This window comes from Erpetoichthys calabaricus, chromosome 3 (genome assembly GCF_900747795.2).
Source record: "Erpetoichthys calabaricus chromosome 3, fErpCal1.3, whole genome shotgun sequence".
Classification (NCBI taxonomy): domain Eukaryota; kingdom Metazoa; phylum Chordata; class Cladistia; order Polypteriformes; family Polypteridae; genus Erpetoichthys; species Erpetoichthys calabaricus.
In genome coordinates this window covers 288,363,129-288,380,042 of record NC_041396.2, presented here as the reverse complement: position 1 = coordinate 288,380,042, position 16,914 = coordinate 288,363,129, and the positions used below count along the sequence as shown (strand labels likewise).

Below are 16,914 nucleotides of genomic sequence, written 5' to 3'. Positions count from 1 at the left end.
ACTTAAGTTAATTAGCAGCACAAGCAGGTCAATCATTAAGAAAAGGGTTAGAATGAAAACCTGCAGCCGCTGCGGCCCTCCAGACCCGGAGTTTGAGACCACTGATGTAAAACGTAAAAGGGGTCTGCATGCTTTCTGAACGGCACCGTATTTATATGTCAATAAATGTTTATCCCAGTGAAAGTGAAAAGGCAGCTTCAGGTTTCGTGGTTTTTAGGCCATTTTACCACCCACTTGCGCCACTGTGACCAGACACGTGAACAGGAACACATCCTAACCTCAGGACAAAACCGTGCCAGGAATCTGTGACAAAGTTTATTACATGCAATTTCCTTTTCTTGCCATAAACATACCTCGGAAACGTGGAAGGCCTGTTTTCGGAGATCAAAAGTTTGCAGCAGGCTTTTACTTTCATGTTTGGATTGACGCCCCATAGACCCAACTTTGAACTGCGCAGACACGTTTATTTTTGTAAATATATCAAAAGTTGCTTCACTTAAGAACACAATTTCTAGTGGCAAATGAATGTGTGTGGTGTTTATGAAATAACTGGGGAAAAAAAATACCAAACTTGTCCTTTATTAGTGTGCTGGAGCAGAAAGCAGCATCAGCCTGGGCATCTAAAAGGGCAGGCGTTCAGCGGTGCCTACGGTGGCATATGGCAGCAAGGAGGCTGACTTTGTGCTAAGTTTTATGCCTAAGGTGCTCTCGAGATTTTCCAAAATTTAAACGTTTTTCAGATATGGGAACAGGGGCTGACACTGGCAGTGCACTTTGCACTGGAGCAGTGCAGCCGCCTGTAATGGAGTGTTTCTCAACCAGTGGGTCGGGATCACAGGCCGCCACCGGTGGGTTGCAAGTTGCTATTGCTTAGAATGACAAGCAGCTCTGATATAAGGGTAAAAACGATTGTGTTCAATTTACAAAGGGGGGGGGGGACCGCGGGGAGACCAAAACCCCCCAATCCCAGAGCTCTCACCATCAGGCTGAGTTCACCAAGGGGCGCAGCGCTCTGACAGTCGCACTCCGTTCACCAGGGGTGTTGTCGGGATACCAGTCCAATGCATTAAATACAGGGGGGTCTCCGGTCACAGTGGTCTCAATGTATGGAAATTCAGCAGATATGAGCAAGCTCATAAAAAAAGACGTGTTACTTCTGAACAAAGCTAACTAGTTTTGATTCTGGATGAATATGCAGCAGATGTCACCAGATCTGAGGTGAGGTGAGGTACAGGACAGCATCACAATTTTCAGCCATTTTGGGCTGTAATGATATAAAAGAAGAAACTGTTTAGTTTGAAGGAAATGGGGGGGGGGGGGGGGGGGGATGAAAAGGATCTCAGAAGGGAAAGTCCGGGATGAGACAAAAAAACGAATCAAGAAGTGGCACGATGAGGGCACCAAATGTTTCTTATGTAAACAGAATGAGATTTGTAACAGGGAGTCATCATGAAGACAGAGAAGAAGGCCTGAATCTGTGTCTTCACCATGAAATTGTTGAATGAATATCATTTTTGAATTATTTACATTTTGCATTTAATCTTTTTAATCTTGTATATTATTCTTCTATTACGAGGGTCGTTCAAATATAAACAGGAATTTATGAGTTGCGTTTTATTTATTGAATACAATCAAACGACTTACACGCTATTTTTCTATATAGTCTCCTGCCACTGCAGTCCACTTGTTCCAGTGCTCAGGAAGCTTCTTAATCCCCGAAGTCTTTTGACTACATGTTGTCCCGTTCTTGCACAGCGTCAACAACCTCCTTATTCGGCTTGAATTTCTTCCCTCCTAAAAATCCCTTAAGTGGACCGAAGAGATGATAGTCACCTCTCTGAATGACTTGCACCAATCATACATTCTGGACAGAGAGAGAGAGACACTCCTCTCCAAACCGATTTTTAAGTCTCGGATAAATCTGAGATGGAATGACTTCTTCATTTGTCAATAATCTGCTCTCTATATATAAAATCCTAAGCCTAAAAGTGCAACAATTTTATGTGATGTTTTTTTGTCACGCTTTAAATCGGGCTTATTTTAAAACCTACATATATATGTTTGGTATCGTTCTTTTCAGAATTTATCGAACTTTAATGTGACGTTGTTAGATTTTCAGATTTTTATTCCATTTTTTAACTCTAAACTAAAAAATATGAAGAACTCGCATCCCGCCAAACGATACTTTGTGCCAAGAGATTTAACCAAGGCCGGGGCTGGAAATAAAAGACAAAGAGTAGATGACAAAGACAGCTGCTGTACAGGCTTTTAAATGTTCAAGGAGCCGGGTGAGATGCAGATCACACGGCACAGCAGCAGCTGATTGAGCAAAGAGGAGGTAAAAAAAAACTTTGTTTCCCATTGTATCAGCCTTTAATAGGGGGTTTTGGAGGAGCGACCGCGTCTCCTTGGGGTGCATTCAGTCCCCCTCTTTGCAGAGACACGAAGTGGCTGGCGCGTAGTGCAGGTCAGGGGGGTTGGCGAGTGACATGAGCAGGGTGCGAATCCCTTGGTTTAATAATAATTTGTTGCACAACACTACTTTGTACCTCCGGTTTCCAACATGATGATTACACCTGACAGGAAGGGGGCAAAGAGCAGCTAGCAGTACTAACGACAACTTCAAACATGCATGTGTTTGCCCAAGGAGTCACGTCTACCTTGCACTCTTTATAAGAACAGAGTATGAAAATTCTAGTTTATAACTGAACGCCCCTCATACTTTCGTGTAGATTCTTATCTCTCTGGTCTCATGTTCAGGTGTTGGGGGGATGTCTTTGAAGAGCTAAGCAGGATTAGGCCTGTGAGACAACAGCTTACAACAGGAAACCGGATTTGCAACACCAGGTGCCAGTAGCAGAGATCTGCAAGGGCAGGGTGTACCTTAAAGGGTCCTAAGACCACCAGTGACTCCATATTTCTCACCCCTTAGCCTGGGACAGTGAGACGGATAACCTGGATGTCCCTCCAGGCCCAGATCTAGACAGACTGTGAAGGGACATGTCTTCCACAGCTGTGGGTCTCTGTAACTAATGACTCGATCTCCCACTGCCATTTTGTTAGTGTTTACATTCATATAGCAGGCTGGCCTTTTGAGATCCTGACGTGTGCTCTGGTTTGTGAGTAATGAGAAGTTCCAATGAGTAAGCAGGGCCTTGGCCATTTAAGACTTTGTAAGTAAGAAGAAGATTTTTGAAATCGACTCTAAGCTTAACTGGAAGCCAGTGTAATGACGCAAGGCCAGGGGTTATGTGTTTGTCCTTTCTAGTTCTTGTAGTGAAGTGATTCTCCTAACAGAATTTTGAATGAACTGAAAGCTGCATATAGAATTATTTGAATAATGCATTGCAATAGTTGGTCCTACTAGAAATAAATGTATGAATCACTTTGGCCGTATCCTTCATAGTTAGAAAAGTTAACTATACAAACGTTTTTGTAAATCAGTGATATGCAAACAGGTTAATTACTGTTGTTTTGGTTTTGTTTTTTTTACCCTTCAGATCTCATGATGAACCAATGGAAGAAGACTGTTAATACACAGCGGAAGCCTACAACACCACCCAACTTGTCACCTCACCTGCCCCAAGCATCAACACAGTAGGGGGGGGAGGGGGGAGAAGAACCACTCAGGAGTCTTGAAAACTATGCAACCGGAGTGTACCGTCCTCTTCCGGCATGGTGGGGAAACTTTGGATGGCAGCAGAGTAAATAAATAGCACCTTGGAGCAACTGCGCCTAGAAGGGCCTTCCTGTCCCTGCCAAGATCAAATATGTCGCAGGCAAGATTCCTCCACAGGACCAAAGAGAACATTCCAGAAGCCGTGAGACGACTTAATGAAGGATTACCATAGCAGCATGCCATCCAGGTGTCACGGGTGTGCAACAAGACCTGAACTTTGTTTTTTATTATTATTATTATTATTTTTTTTAAACTTTGCGTGCAAAAAAGAAGGATGAAAAAAAGAAGGATGTCCTGACCTTACGGTTGCCTTACTTCATTCCATATCCAGAAGCTGTCCAGTTTTTGAGAACTTTTGAGATTTTTCTTTTCTTCTTTTTTCACATTCTATTCCAGATGAGAAGCAAGAGACTTTTTTGGGGTTGTTTTTTTTTTTTTTTGGGAAGGAAAAAAAAAGTAAATAAATAACAAAATAACATTCCCACCAAAGCGAACGCCTTACGTGATGCCAACCTAGTGGTGGCTGTGAATAAATATGTAAAAAGATTGTTTATTGCTTGGGGCAGAGAACAAAGAATCACACCAAACGTTTTAAACACGTCTTTCCACCTCATATTACTGTGGATTTTGTTTTAAATAACCACTAAAGCTGTATGCTTACATACTCTATATGTATATGTGCAGGCTGTACGTGGGTACATATAAAGTATGTAGGCATATGTGTATATATAGATAAATACATATATAAGTATGCGGACATGTTGATGTGCGTGTGTACCTATATATGTATTGAGATATATTCTGTATAAATATATAGGAAAAACAAGAAGAAACCTCAAGTCTGTGGTCTGTTACTTGCACTATGCATTCCAAAATGTGAACTACGAACAATTTCCTCCTTTAGCGAGGGCCAGGAATAAAGCAAACAAGAAAAAAGAAAGAACATAATTTAATTCTGCATTTAGCGAAAGCCTTTTCTATCAAGAAATGAGGAATTTATCTTTTTATTTTTTTTTTTTAGAATGTTCTCATTCTTCCAATTTGTATGACTATTTTTTTTCTTTTTGATTATCATATCCATACTTGAGTCTCCAACTAAGACCAAAGACTACATTATATATATAATTTTTTTTTTTGCTGTCGAAATGTGGTGCTGTGTTACCCGGGGATGTTCTTCTAGACGTTCATACTCAAGTTTGGCCTTTGGGTTGCCTGGAACCCATTTTCTTGTTGAATAAGTGATGTTTCAAATGTACGTGTTGGAGAATCCCAAGGACACTTGTTTATCTGAAATGGGACACGAAAATCCAATTCTTATTGGCATTTAATACTCGGGACGTTTTGCGATGGAGTGGACTGGCGTGGATCAAAACCTAAGAAAGAAGCAGCACCCCTGTTAGTCTTTCTCCTCGCTTACAGATTTTTCTCCGTGATTGTATTATAGATCTACATACCAGTATTTTAACCTGTGGATAAACAAGCCTACTGTAATAATGTATAGGAGATTTTTTTTATTTGACTATATAGGTGAACAGCAATAATAAGGGTGGCTTCTTAAGAATCATCTAAATGTACAGACACTAGGAGTTGAGTACCACACTTATGCCCTCCTCTCCCACCAGATTCGCCTCATTCCACTGTGTGTGTGTTTTAGTGTGTGTATATATATATATATATATATATATATATATAATATAACTTATATATGTATAATGTTTTTACACCAATAGGATGTGGCCATCACTTGACTGCATTCTTTAGTAGGGTCGCTCAAAAAGGACAAAGATGACATGGTGTCCCAATGCCAGTCCTCCAAAGTGCCCATTGGCTCCCTTCCCAGCTTTTCATGTGCCCCTTTGTCTAAATGAAAGACCTGTGTGTGTGTGTGTGTGTGTGTAGAGCAGTCCACTCTGCTCACGCTCAACCACTAGATGGCGTATGCGTCCACTTTTACATTTTCGGCCTTTGCATGCACCTCACTTCTCACTACGAAAGACCTGTGTGGGCAGCAAACGTCGTGCTAATGACACCGATGAAGAGACACAACGTCGAAACAAAGCAAACGGGAAACACCTCGGCAATGGAGGGCAAGGCTTGAATTTTTCACTAAACACATCGTCGATCTGGAGGTTTTTTTCCCGAGACAAAGATCAATGGGACTCGTATGCCAGAGATATGGCACTGCCAGTGTCGTCTCACGAAAGCCAGTGGGGCAGCAAGCACGTCCTCTGCCCTGGTGAATTCTTAAGAGTTAGCTGACGCCTCTCCAAGTTCACAAATATAGTAAAACTGCTAGGGAGTCTCCAGGTGGGTTTTTTTGTCCCGAAGACCACACGCAGCTCGTTTTAACATAATCTAACATTTTACAGAATCGCAACGGAGAACGCTTGTTTGCTGCCACACCTTCCTAAAGTGAACCCATCCCAATTTTCACAAAGTATACTCCACGTTAAAATGTGTTGTTCTTCTCAGTTGGTGGGTCGCACAGTGAAATTACAGGAGCAGCCCAAAATCCCGCAGTTCTTCAGCACGGCGTGCACGTTTTGGTGGACCGCCATTCCTCATCTGGACTGCGGGGCAAGTGCGTTAAATTCCATTAAAATTCTGTTGACATGGTGGATTTGCACAGTTGAGACAACAATCGTGAGCAAAATCAGTGTAAAGTGCCAGCCTGGGGTGACCCTTCATTCAGTAACTTGCTTTTCGTCGTCTCTTATTTTCTAGAAGTTGTTCCATAGTCTGTAATTACTAAGTAAAGAGAGGTGAACATCCCATATGAACATTTAGAAGTGCTCTTGTATCCCGTTTGTGTCACGATGCTTTGAACCTGCCCCATACAGTTTGCTGGACATAACTTGGTGTAAAACGTCCAAAAGCCAGAATTGAACCAATAGTTTGAGCCGTCACGTCGAAGTCCAACATGTCATCTCCGCACTTGCACCGAATGAAGCAGTTTCTGTAGCTGTCACCCGTGTAATGCTTCCCTTTCCAGTCATCATTGTTCTTAATGTTAGCTTCCTCCTCTTGCGTGAAACACTTTCTGGCCCTTAAGAAAGAAATGCCTGTGATTATCGTCCTTCACGTTACGTTCAAACCACACAAGGGCACGCTTGTGACGAATGGCATTTTTAGCTAAAGCTCTTTCTGAATTTGGATGCCGTGGTTGCTCATGTGTTTGACTAAAAACAAGAAGAAGTTCGTTGATAATGTGAAGTGAAGCCCCCAGAAGTTCATTTCGGATGTAAAAAAAAATTAAGAAATCAGGATCTGAGCAGTAGAGTCTGAACTGGCTCTCAGTTTTCGCCTCTAACGAGAGTTTCAGAGGGTGATGCCAGATCTTCTATTAGTTTATGAAGTTTATCGAAACCCCGGACCACATGGACTTGCACAAATCTCAGGACAAATGTCCGTTCCATCCTCGGTTCATTCCATTCTACTGAATCTGAACCCCAGCAGACCCTTGTAGAACTTCCTTCATTCTAGATGGTTGAGATAAAGCTCCTATTGGTCTGGTCTGGTGTGGTGTGGTCATTGGTGACTAACCATACGATTTGAACTGGTGACTAGACAGTCTTAAGAACATCTTGAGATGGGACAGACATTTTGGATCTCGTCATTTAGCACCATTTCTTCCCCTTTTGATTGACCCACGTGAAGCTCAGCACACCAGATTCATGGCACTGTCTGTGCGTCACATTCACTTGAACTTGAGATCCACGTTGGCATCGTTTCGTCCCTTCCCTTTGAAAATATGACCTCACAGACCTGCTTGAGCCTCGGTCCACTCCATCTGATTGAACCCGAGACCACATGGAGTCGCGCGGCCCGCTGTGCAACCCATTTGTATGAAAATGAGACCAGCTAGATCATTGACTATATGAGGGAGATACGTATGAGCGTTCGCTGGTCCCATAATGCGTTTTAAACACCACTCAGACCAGCTCACTTACCTGATTGATCCAGAGATCAGAGAGAACTTTGATGAAGTGTTTCATCAGCTCTTAAAAACGACTACTGCTTGTAGTGATCTCTCTCCCCAGTGATAAAGCCAGGAGTTTGTAGTGTTGAAGGCATCTGTAGGAGCTACACTGGTGGCTTTTCTGGAATGAGACGGTGGCCTTCATTACAACCTGCCAGTGATCCAACCACTCAGTAGATTCCGTGAAAGAACAGTCTAGCATCGCATAAAAAATTTCTTTGGACAACGCTCAAAACTAGGGAAGTGTCCAAAGTATTTGTGATTTTCAACACGGCCATTTTGTATCGCCATCGTCATCGATCAGTAGATGAAGAAAGCCAATCTGCCGTAAGGCTGTGTCCCCTTTGAGGTCTCCAGTCAGAGCAGAGCCTACCACATTGTGTGTGTGTAGACGACATGGGCAGAAATAAGAATGGTGACCTTCACAGCTACACTTTGGTTTTTGTGATTGGAGAACAAACTCCGACTTCACTCCTGAGTGTCTGCTGTCTCCCTAATATTTCTTCCTGGCGTACCCCTAATCTGTTTCAGGTTAACAATGGCTCGTCTCCAATCCCACCGTGCTCACTAAATCCTTGTGTGTCTTAAATCTGCTGAAAGGAAAAATGAAACTTTTCGTGATTTCAGGAGGTAGCTATCTTGTTGAGATTTCCACGTCTTAAATTGATCAAAAGTGAAAGGGAAGCTCGCCTCCGATACTAGCGTGGCTATTGTTGTTCCCCACTATTTCTGCTTATCCTGTCTTGAATTGTTCAGAAATGCACGCTTAACTTAGATGGATGGGTTTAAGATTTCACCACGGGATTTGTTTCATTATCACACTAAGTTTCCCACTTGATGTGACTTTCCAGCTAAATAAAACTTTTCCTTGACTGGCGACCACCTTTCCAAAATTTCTACTTAACCCCCAGCAGATTTGGCCCGTATGTCAGGATTTAGTTAAAAATAGCGGGTTCCTTGTTGAGACCTCCATTTTACACGTCTTAAATCTGTAAACCCGAACCCCAAAATGGTGGATTGCCTTGTCAGTATGTCTGCTTGGCATCTTAAATCGATTTAAAAGGAAGGTGGACGCTTGTTCTCATCACCAGGGAGGTGTTTTCCGGTTGAGAAATGGCGACTTTCTTCTTGAATTCTTCCCGACTTCCTTTCAAAAGTGAAATGAAAATGTATTTCCGGTACCGGAACAGCCACTGTTTATTTCCAAAATTTCTGCTTGTCCTAACTTGAAATATTTCAAAGTAGAAATTACACGTCTTTGGATTTTGGAATGCCGCTCGATGCGTCTTCAATCAATTTTTCTTGACCTTGAATGGCCACCACTTATTCAAAGTTTCCACTTAAAACATCTTAAAAAATATTGAAAAGAAAACGCAGAATTTGGGGTATCCGTTTGAAAAGGGGGTGGCTGTCTCGTCGAGAAACAGGGGACTTTCTTGTTCAGTTTTCCAGTGGCTTTTCAAAAGTGAAATGAAAACTTACCTCTGATACCAGAATGGCCAGCATGTTGTTTTCGGAGATTTCTGCTTATCCTGTTTTAAAAAATGTAAAAGTAGAATTTTTTTTTATGCTTAACATGTCCTGTGGTTTTAGGAAGAAAATTTCACCAGAGATTCAACTTTCGATTCAATGTGTCGGAAATCAATTAGCGCTAAATCAAAACTTATCAAAATCCTCAATGGCGAGTAACTTGTCAAAATTTCCACGTAACGCGTCTCCAGAATTTTGACAAGAAAATGCAGGATTTTGGATCTCTGGTTGAAAATGTGGTATACTTTGTTACCTGAATGCAAAAGTGAAAAATTATGTTGAAAACCTCGCTCTTAAATCGATCAAAAAAGAATGACAAGTTTGTCCCTTTTGCCAGCGTGTGGCGGCCATCACGTCAAGAAATGGTGACGATTTTGTTGCGCTTTCCAATTTATGTGACGTACCTCAATTAACACAGAAATGAAAATTCATGTTGAAAATCAAAGTCTTAAACTGATCAAAAGAGAATTGCGGATTTCTCCCTCTTGTCATCATGGTGGCCATCACTTTAAGAAACGTTGACAATGTTGTTGCGAATTCCAATTTATGTGTCGTAACTCAATTACAAAAATGAAAATCTGTCTTGTGTTGAAAACCACAGTCTTAAAATCGATAAAAAGAGAAATGCAAGTTTGTCTTTTTTGCCAGCGTGGTGGCCATCACGTCAAGTAACGGTGACAATTTTGTTGCGATTTCCAATTTATGTGTCGTATCTCAATTAACACAGAAATGAAAATCTGTCTTGCGTTGAAAATCGTGGTCTTAAAATTGATCAAAAGAGAATTGCGGATTTCTACCTCGTCATCATGGTGGCAAATCACGTCAAGTAACGGTGACGATCTTGTTGCAATTTTCAATTTATGTGTCGTAACTCAATTACAAAAATGAAGATCTGTCTTGTGTTGAAAATCACAGTCTTAAAATCGATAAAAAGAGAAATGCAAGTTTGTCCCTTTTGCCAGCGTGGTGGCCATCATATCAAGTAACGGTGACGATCTTGTTGCGATTTCCAATTTATGTGTCGTAACTCAACACAGAAATGAAAATTTGTCTTGCATTGAAAATCAGTCTTAAAATCGATCAAAAGAGAATTGCGGATTTCTACCTCTTGTCATCATGGTGTCAATCACGTCAAGTAACGGTGACGATCTTGTTGCAATTTCCAATTTATGTGTCGTAACTCAATTAACACAGAAATGAAAATTTGTCTTGCGTTGAAAATCGCGGTCTTAAAATCGATCAAAAGAGAATTGTGGATTTCTCCCTGCTGTCATCATGGTGTCAATCACGTCAAGTAACGGTGACGATTTTGTTGCGATTTCCAATTTGTGTCGTAACTCAATTAACACAGAAATGAAAATTTGTCTTGTGTTAAAAATTGCGGTCTTAAAATCGATCAAAAGAGAATTCCGGATTTCTACCTCTTGCCATCGCGGTGGCAATCACGTCAAGTAACGGTGACGATCTTGAGATTTCCAGTTTGTGTGCCTTAAATCTATTAAAACGTAAAATGGCAGCTTGTCTCTGATACCAGAGTCCGCACTATTGTCAAGATTTCTACTTTGTGCAACTTAAATCTTTTTGAAGATTGCAATGAAAATTCTTTTTTAATTCTAAAATTAGTGTCTTGCCTTGTCCACTTAAACTGATCAAAAGGTGAATTTTTCCAACATCTGGTGTTTCGACGGCCTTGTTGTGGTTTTCACCGTCGTAAAATCTGTCGAAAAGTGAAATGACTCTCTTATACCAGAATCGTCGCTGTTTAACTTTGCGTGTCTTAAGTCTTATTAACGATTGAAATGAAAATTTGTTTTTGAGTCCAAAATGGAGGCTTGCCTGTCTGGTTAACGTCTTAAATTGATCAAAAAGAACGAAATGCACTGTGTCCCTGATACGAGGGGCAGCGGCTGTCTGGTCAAGGAACGGGGTGACTACGTCGCTGAAATTTCCAATGTCTTAAGTCTGTCGAAAGTGACACGGAAATCTGTCTCTGCGTTGTCAGTATTTTTGCTCGATGTGTTTTAAATCTGTCCGAACAAACATGGACATTTGTCTCTAACCCCAGAATGGCGGCTGTCTTACCAAATAATGTAGCGGAGGTGGTTATTGATACAGGAGACGACATTGGCACATGTCCTCTGGGGGACGTCCAAGAAGGCGTTTTTTGGTTATACTAAAGTAAGCCAAGTGGGCAACACGTTATATCGATCACATTATCAGTTAAGGGTCCTCCAAAAATGTAGGCGCCCCTCTGCACACGTGCAGGTAACGGATGGGGCTTTGGCGGGGGGGTCCTTCCTGAACCCCTCCCTTGTATGTAACTCAGAACGGCGAGCAGCCTCTGCTCAAATAGTCCACGGGGATTTCTGTTGAAATTCAGAGCCCGTCAGAGAAATCCAGGATGCTGACCACGAAGGAGATGCTTCTGAGAATTATCAGACATGGCTGAAACTCCGAAATGAAGTAGAAGCGATATATCGATAGGCTTTTTGTTTTGTGTTCTTTTGTAAATAACAATTTGACCAAAAAATAAATAAATAAAAGAGCTTCTTGTACCAACAGAGTGCCTTGATGCTCGGCTCATCTGCATAAATGGATGACCAGGTCTACCTTTTTCGAATCTTTTCCTTCATGTCGGTTGTTCCATATGTAAATACAAGCATAATTGTCCATTTTGTACTATTTTTGTCCTTTTTAATAAAGAGTTAAAATATACTTCTTATTTCACGCCTGTGGTTTCATTTTTGAGGGCTCAGTTTTCTGAAAACGGTTTCACACAAAGAGGTCAACTTAACCCTTAAATTTCCACCTACTTGGGGGTTAATGCACCCCCCGGGATGCCAAATACTTTTTTGTTTTTACTGCACTTTGTAAAGAAACGTCACAATTCACCAAGAAAAAGTGACATTTTAATGCAGTTAGGGGAAGACGGGACAAGTTGTGTCAAGTTTTACTTAGTCGGTAAGTTACTAGCTGACTTCCCAGTGGCGTCACTCACTGAGTGCAAGGGAAAAGAGCAATCAATAGAAACACCATTATGATATGAGAATATGAAGTAATATATAAGAAGCACATTGCATATAAATATAAATTATTAAACAGTAAAATTTTGATAAAAGAATTTGAACAACATATAAGACTCCGCCAGGGCTGCCCTTTTGACACCGATTCTATTCATAACTTTTATGGACAGAATCTCTAGGCGCAGCCAGGGTGTTGAGGGGGTCCGGTTTGGTGGGCTCAGGATTGGGTCACTGCTTTTTGCAGATGATGTTGTCCTGTTTGCTTCATCAGGCCGTGATCTTCAGCTCTCTCTGGATCGGTTCGCAGCCAAGTGTGAAGTGGCTGGGATGGGAATCAGCACCTCCAAATCCGAGACCATGGTCCTCAGCCGGAAAAGGGTGGAGTGCCCTCTCAGGGTTGGTAGCGAGATCCTGCCCCAAGTGGAGGAGTTCAAGTATCTCGGGGTCTTGTTCACGAGTGAGGGAAGAATGGAGCGTGAGATCGACAGGCGGATCGGTGCGGCATCCGCAGTGATGTGGGCTCTGCATCAGTCTGTCGTGGTGAAAAAGGAGCTGAGCCGCAAGGCGAAGCTCTCAATTTACCAGTCGATCTATGTTCCTACCCTCACCTATGGTCATGAGCTATGGGTAGTGACCGAAAGAATGAGATCGCAAATACAAGCGGCTGAAATGAGTTTCCTCCGCAGGGTGTCTGGGCTTTCCCTTAAAGATAGGGTGAGAAGCTCAGTCATCCAGGAGGGGCTCAGAGTAGAGCCGTTGCTCCTCCGCATTGAGAGGAGTCAGATGAGGTGGCTCGGGCATCTGATCAGGATGCCTCCTGGACGCCTCCCTGGTGAGGTGTTCCGGGCACGTCCAACCGGGAGGAGGCCCCGGGGAAGACCCAGGACACGTTGGAGGGACTATGTCTCTCGACTGGCCTGGGAACGCCTTGGGATTCTCCCGGAAGAGCTAGAAGAAGTGGCCGGGGAGAGGGAAGTCTGGGCATCTCTGCTCAAGCTGCTGCCCCCGCAACCCGACCTCGGATAAGTGGAAGAGGATGGATGGATATAAGAAGCGTATAAATTATTAAACATCCATCCATCCATTTTCCAACCCGCTGAATCCAAACACAGGGTCACGGGGGTCTGCTGGAGCCAATCCCAGCCAACACAGGGCACAAGGCAGGAACCAATCCAGGGCAGGGTTCCAGCCCACCGCAGGACACACACCCACGGGCCAATTTAGAATCGCCAATCCACCAAACCTGCATGTCTTTGGACTGTGGGAGGAAAGCCACGCAGACACGGGGAGAACATGCAAACTCCACGCAGGGAGGACCCGGGAAGTGAACCCAGGACCCCAGGTCTCCCAACTGCGAGGCAGCAGCGCTACCCACCGTGCCGCCCAATTATTAAACAGTAAAGCAACATTGAGTACTACTGCAGTGCTTTCGGGTAAACGACATTGTTTGTTTGTCCATTACGTGAATAAATGTATAATTTTTTTGGTGTACCTACCCGAGAACACACGACATATAACTGACCGTGGGAGAAGCACGGATTTTAAACACTGTCACAAAAACGAGACATACTCAAATAAAGGGTTGGGGCAGCCACCCGTATAATCTGGTATCCTGGCTGCAAAAGTCGTTTTTATCACAATACACAGCACTGGTGTGCATACAATTGAGTCCAAGACAAGACTGAGGAATTAGGACAAAGGGCAGGGTTTTAAAGGGGGAGACAGGAAGTGAGGTCATAAGGATCAGGGTCGTGTTTGTTCTCCATTGGTTCGGGCCCGGACGTGACGTCAGAGAGGCCGGAGCTAGTAAGGTCTCCTTCCATTGGCTCGGTCCCGGAAATGATGTCACAAGAGCCAGGTGGAACCTCCCGGGAATGGTCTGCAGGCAAGAGAGAAAAAGAGTCCGTGCACTCTGACACCTCCTGGCATGTCTCAGAACTGCCGCCACTTCTATCCCTTTAGTTGCCTCCCACGCGCACGTGTGTGACAACACGCGTTGAGTTCATCCGCTGGTGTTCCTCGTGGAATAACCGGTAATGTTTGACAAAAATCTCCTGCGAGTAAAACGCCAGTGTCTCCCATTATTTTGCTAGGATCTCAGACATCTTGCATTGTTCGGCTCAAGGCTTCATAAGCTCTTTTATGTGCCGTGGTGCCCTCATCCCAAACTATTATCTTTGAATGTTGCGAGACTTTTGCTTTTCCAGAGCCCTTGCGTATGTTGCAAATTGGATTTCCGTCGTGAGCGAGGTTTAATGGTAATTGCAATGCTGAATGTGCTGTACGGCCTCCATCTAATAATGTAGAAGCGATCCCCCAGGACGCTACAGCCAGAGCTATGTCACCATTCGCTCTCTCGGCAAGAATCAGGTTTATTAAGAATGTTTTTCGTGTTCCTCTGTGGTCATATTGTATGTAATTTCCGTTTCAAACGCAAAAAGAATTTTATATATATATATATATATATATATATATATATATATATATATATATATATATGCAGATTGCCAAGCTAAGGCCTGCATTGATTAGGTAAATTACCATTAAATCGATACAAAATAACAAGCGTTATCAACGGAGATACTTAATATGTAATTTAAACCGAGACACTTGAGATGTCTACCCCAGGATGTTGTCCCAAATAGTTAAAGCTGTCATCAAGTAGGCCTTTAGAACACACCGACTACCACAACAGCGTCATGTTCCTGTAACAAAACACCGTTTTACAGTCATAGGCCGCTCACTGCTACAGGTCTAGTCCAGGCCTACGTCGGCGCCAGAGTTGCACAGCAATCCATAACGAAACGTAAACTGCTTACTGCTTCTGGCAGTTCCACCAATGCGAATGGGGGCAGGCAACTTCATGATGATATCAGTGGCGCCATGCTCCCATATATCATCCTTTTCCGGGAAGATGAAAATGAAGTCTTGTTTTGACGGAATTCGATGCGTGAAGATGGTCTTGACCTCTTCCTCCTCCTCACTGTAGATTTCCATGATTCTGCTTCTGACTTTTCTTTCCCGCCACAGAAAATGAAATTGTTGTTACTAGGCAACATTGCCGCTGGCAGTTTCGCCCGTTGCAACACATGGCACCACGGGGTGAATTGTCTGTGACCACGTGCCCCAATAGAGCTCAGTGCTTCTCAGTTTTCACACAGCTAAGCACATTGCACGATAAATTCAGAATTCAAAGATCTTCAGATCACTGCTTGAAAAAGTTACCCGTGTTGAAATACTCTCGGGAAATGTGAAACGCTCTGATACACGACAAGATGCTTTTTCGTTGACAAAAATACGAGTTTTAACCCGCGATCCTACTGTTTACCCGACTGTCTGCTACTCATCACTGTACTGTTTACACTCAATCCAGTGACGTCAGCACACCATAGATAGAAGAACTTTAGCTAGACGACCCCTGAGACAACCTGCCCCATCTTCCCCTACTGCAACACTGATCATTTAACACGGTGCCAATGAACTGTAAACACTGCCACAATCTCTTATTACATGTACGAGGTGTAACTGACGCCATTGGTAAAATTCAGTAAATCAACTGCACTTGAACTGGCTGCACACAGAGGACAACGCTGACGCTGGCAGGCCAGTCTAGTGCAGCAGCTGAATGCCGATTCACTTGGGGGCGCCGGTGGTCATGAGCTGGTTGCTCAACGAATGTACGGCACGGACTGATCAGCTCTGCCATGCTGGCAAATTGCATTGGTAACCGACTCTAGCCGGCAGTTTAAGGGTTAAAATGTCAGGTGCTGTGGCTGTGGTCGGTGCCTGTTTGCCATCTCTTGGGGTCTGGTGTTGCTGTTGGGGCTCAACAGCCAGCAGGAATGCATGGTGGGCTGGCTGTCTTTGTGCGACACCATCTGATGTGTACCTCTCGTCATCGTCCAATGGTGGTCCTTCCGTCTGATTGTGCTGAGCACCACAATTCAACCGATGCTGGCACCTCACTTTCGTTTTCGATCTCCATCTCCACTTGCATCACAATCGGAGTCTGATTCAGCGATCACACGCAAAACGTCGTCCATCCGCTTTGGTCTCTCGCCCGACGTCATTTCAGAGGTTATCTGCTCTTCACAACTCATGCCGGGAATCGAAAGTGAAATCAACGAAGCGAACTTTCCTTCTAGCAAAGAGAGTTGAATGGAAAACGTAATGGCGAGTTTGGTCACCGTGTACAGTGGATTACCGTCCTCTACCCCTGAATTTCGACACAATTCCGCCCTGAAAGAGCTAATTTGGGAAAGTCGGGTTGGTTGGACTGGACCCGCTAGTCTGTAACATTAATCGAATTTGGCAAAAGAAGCCACCGATCTCCACCCTGGACTGAGACCTTAGAAGTAAAAGAGGCACCACGGCCACCAATCTATGAATTCAGAGGCTGAAAGGGTTAAATGATGATAAGGCGCATAGCAACAGAAGAAATTTGACCACCGAGAGGAGGCCATTTAAGTCCATTTGGCTCATTTGTGTCAGCTGACCCAAACCCCGTATCTCCTCCAGGTTCTTCTTCAGTGCCATCGCTCCGCAGTTTGTTCCAGAGCCCTTTTCCCGCCTTTGATTTGAGTTTTGATTGCACTTCCCCTTAATTTCTGCTGATGTTCTCCCATACGTGATTCACTCTTCATTTACTTTATCAATGTCTTATGAAGATCTTATTGAAGACCCCTACTAGACCCTAACCCTAC

At 43.4% G+C, this 16,914-nt stretch overlaps 2 protein-coding genes across 7 annotated transcripts in view; one reads left to right on the top strand and one right to left on the bottom strand.

The window, feature by feature from the left end:
• The window catches only part of hdac7a (histone deacetylase 7a), a 291,449-nt gene extending 287,838 nt beyond the window's left edge, over positions 1-3,611 (top strand). For all 6 annotated transcript variants that reach the window (XM_028792700.2, XM_051924333.1, XM_051924334.1 and 3 more), the window contains one exon: positions 3,501-3,611. In XM_028792700.2, coding sequence (XP_028648533.2) covers positions 3,501-3,534 — 34 coding nt within the window. In that variant the 3' untranslated portion in view covers positions 3,535-3,611. The remainder of the gene's footprint in view (positions 1-3,500) is intronic.
• Positions 1-16,914, bottom strand: part of slc48a1a (solute carrier family 48 member 1a) — a 1,064,469-nt gene that overhangs the window by 773,737 nt on the left and 273,818 nt on the right. The gene's annotated exons all lie outside the window — the stretch shown is intronic.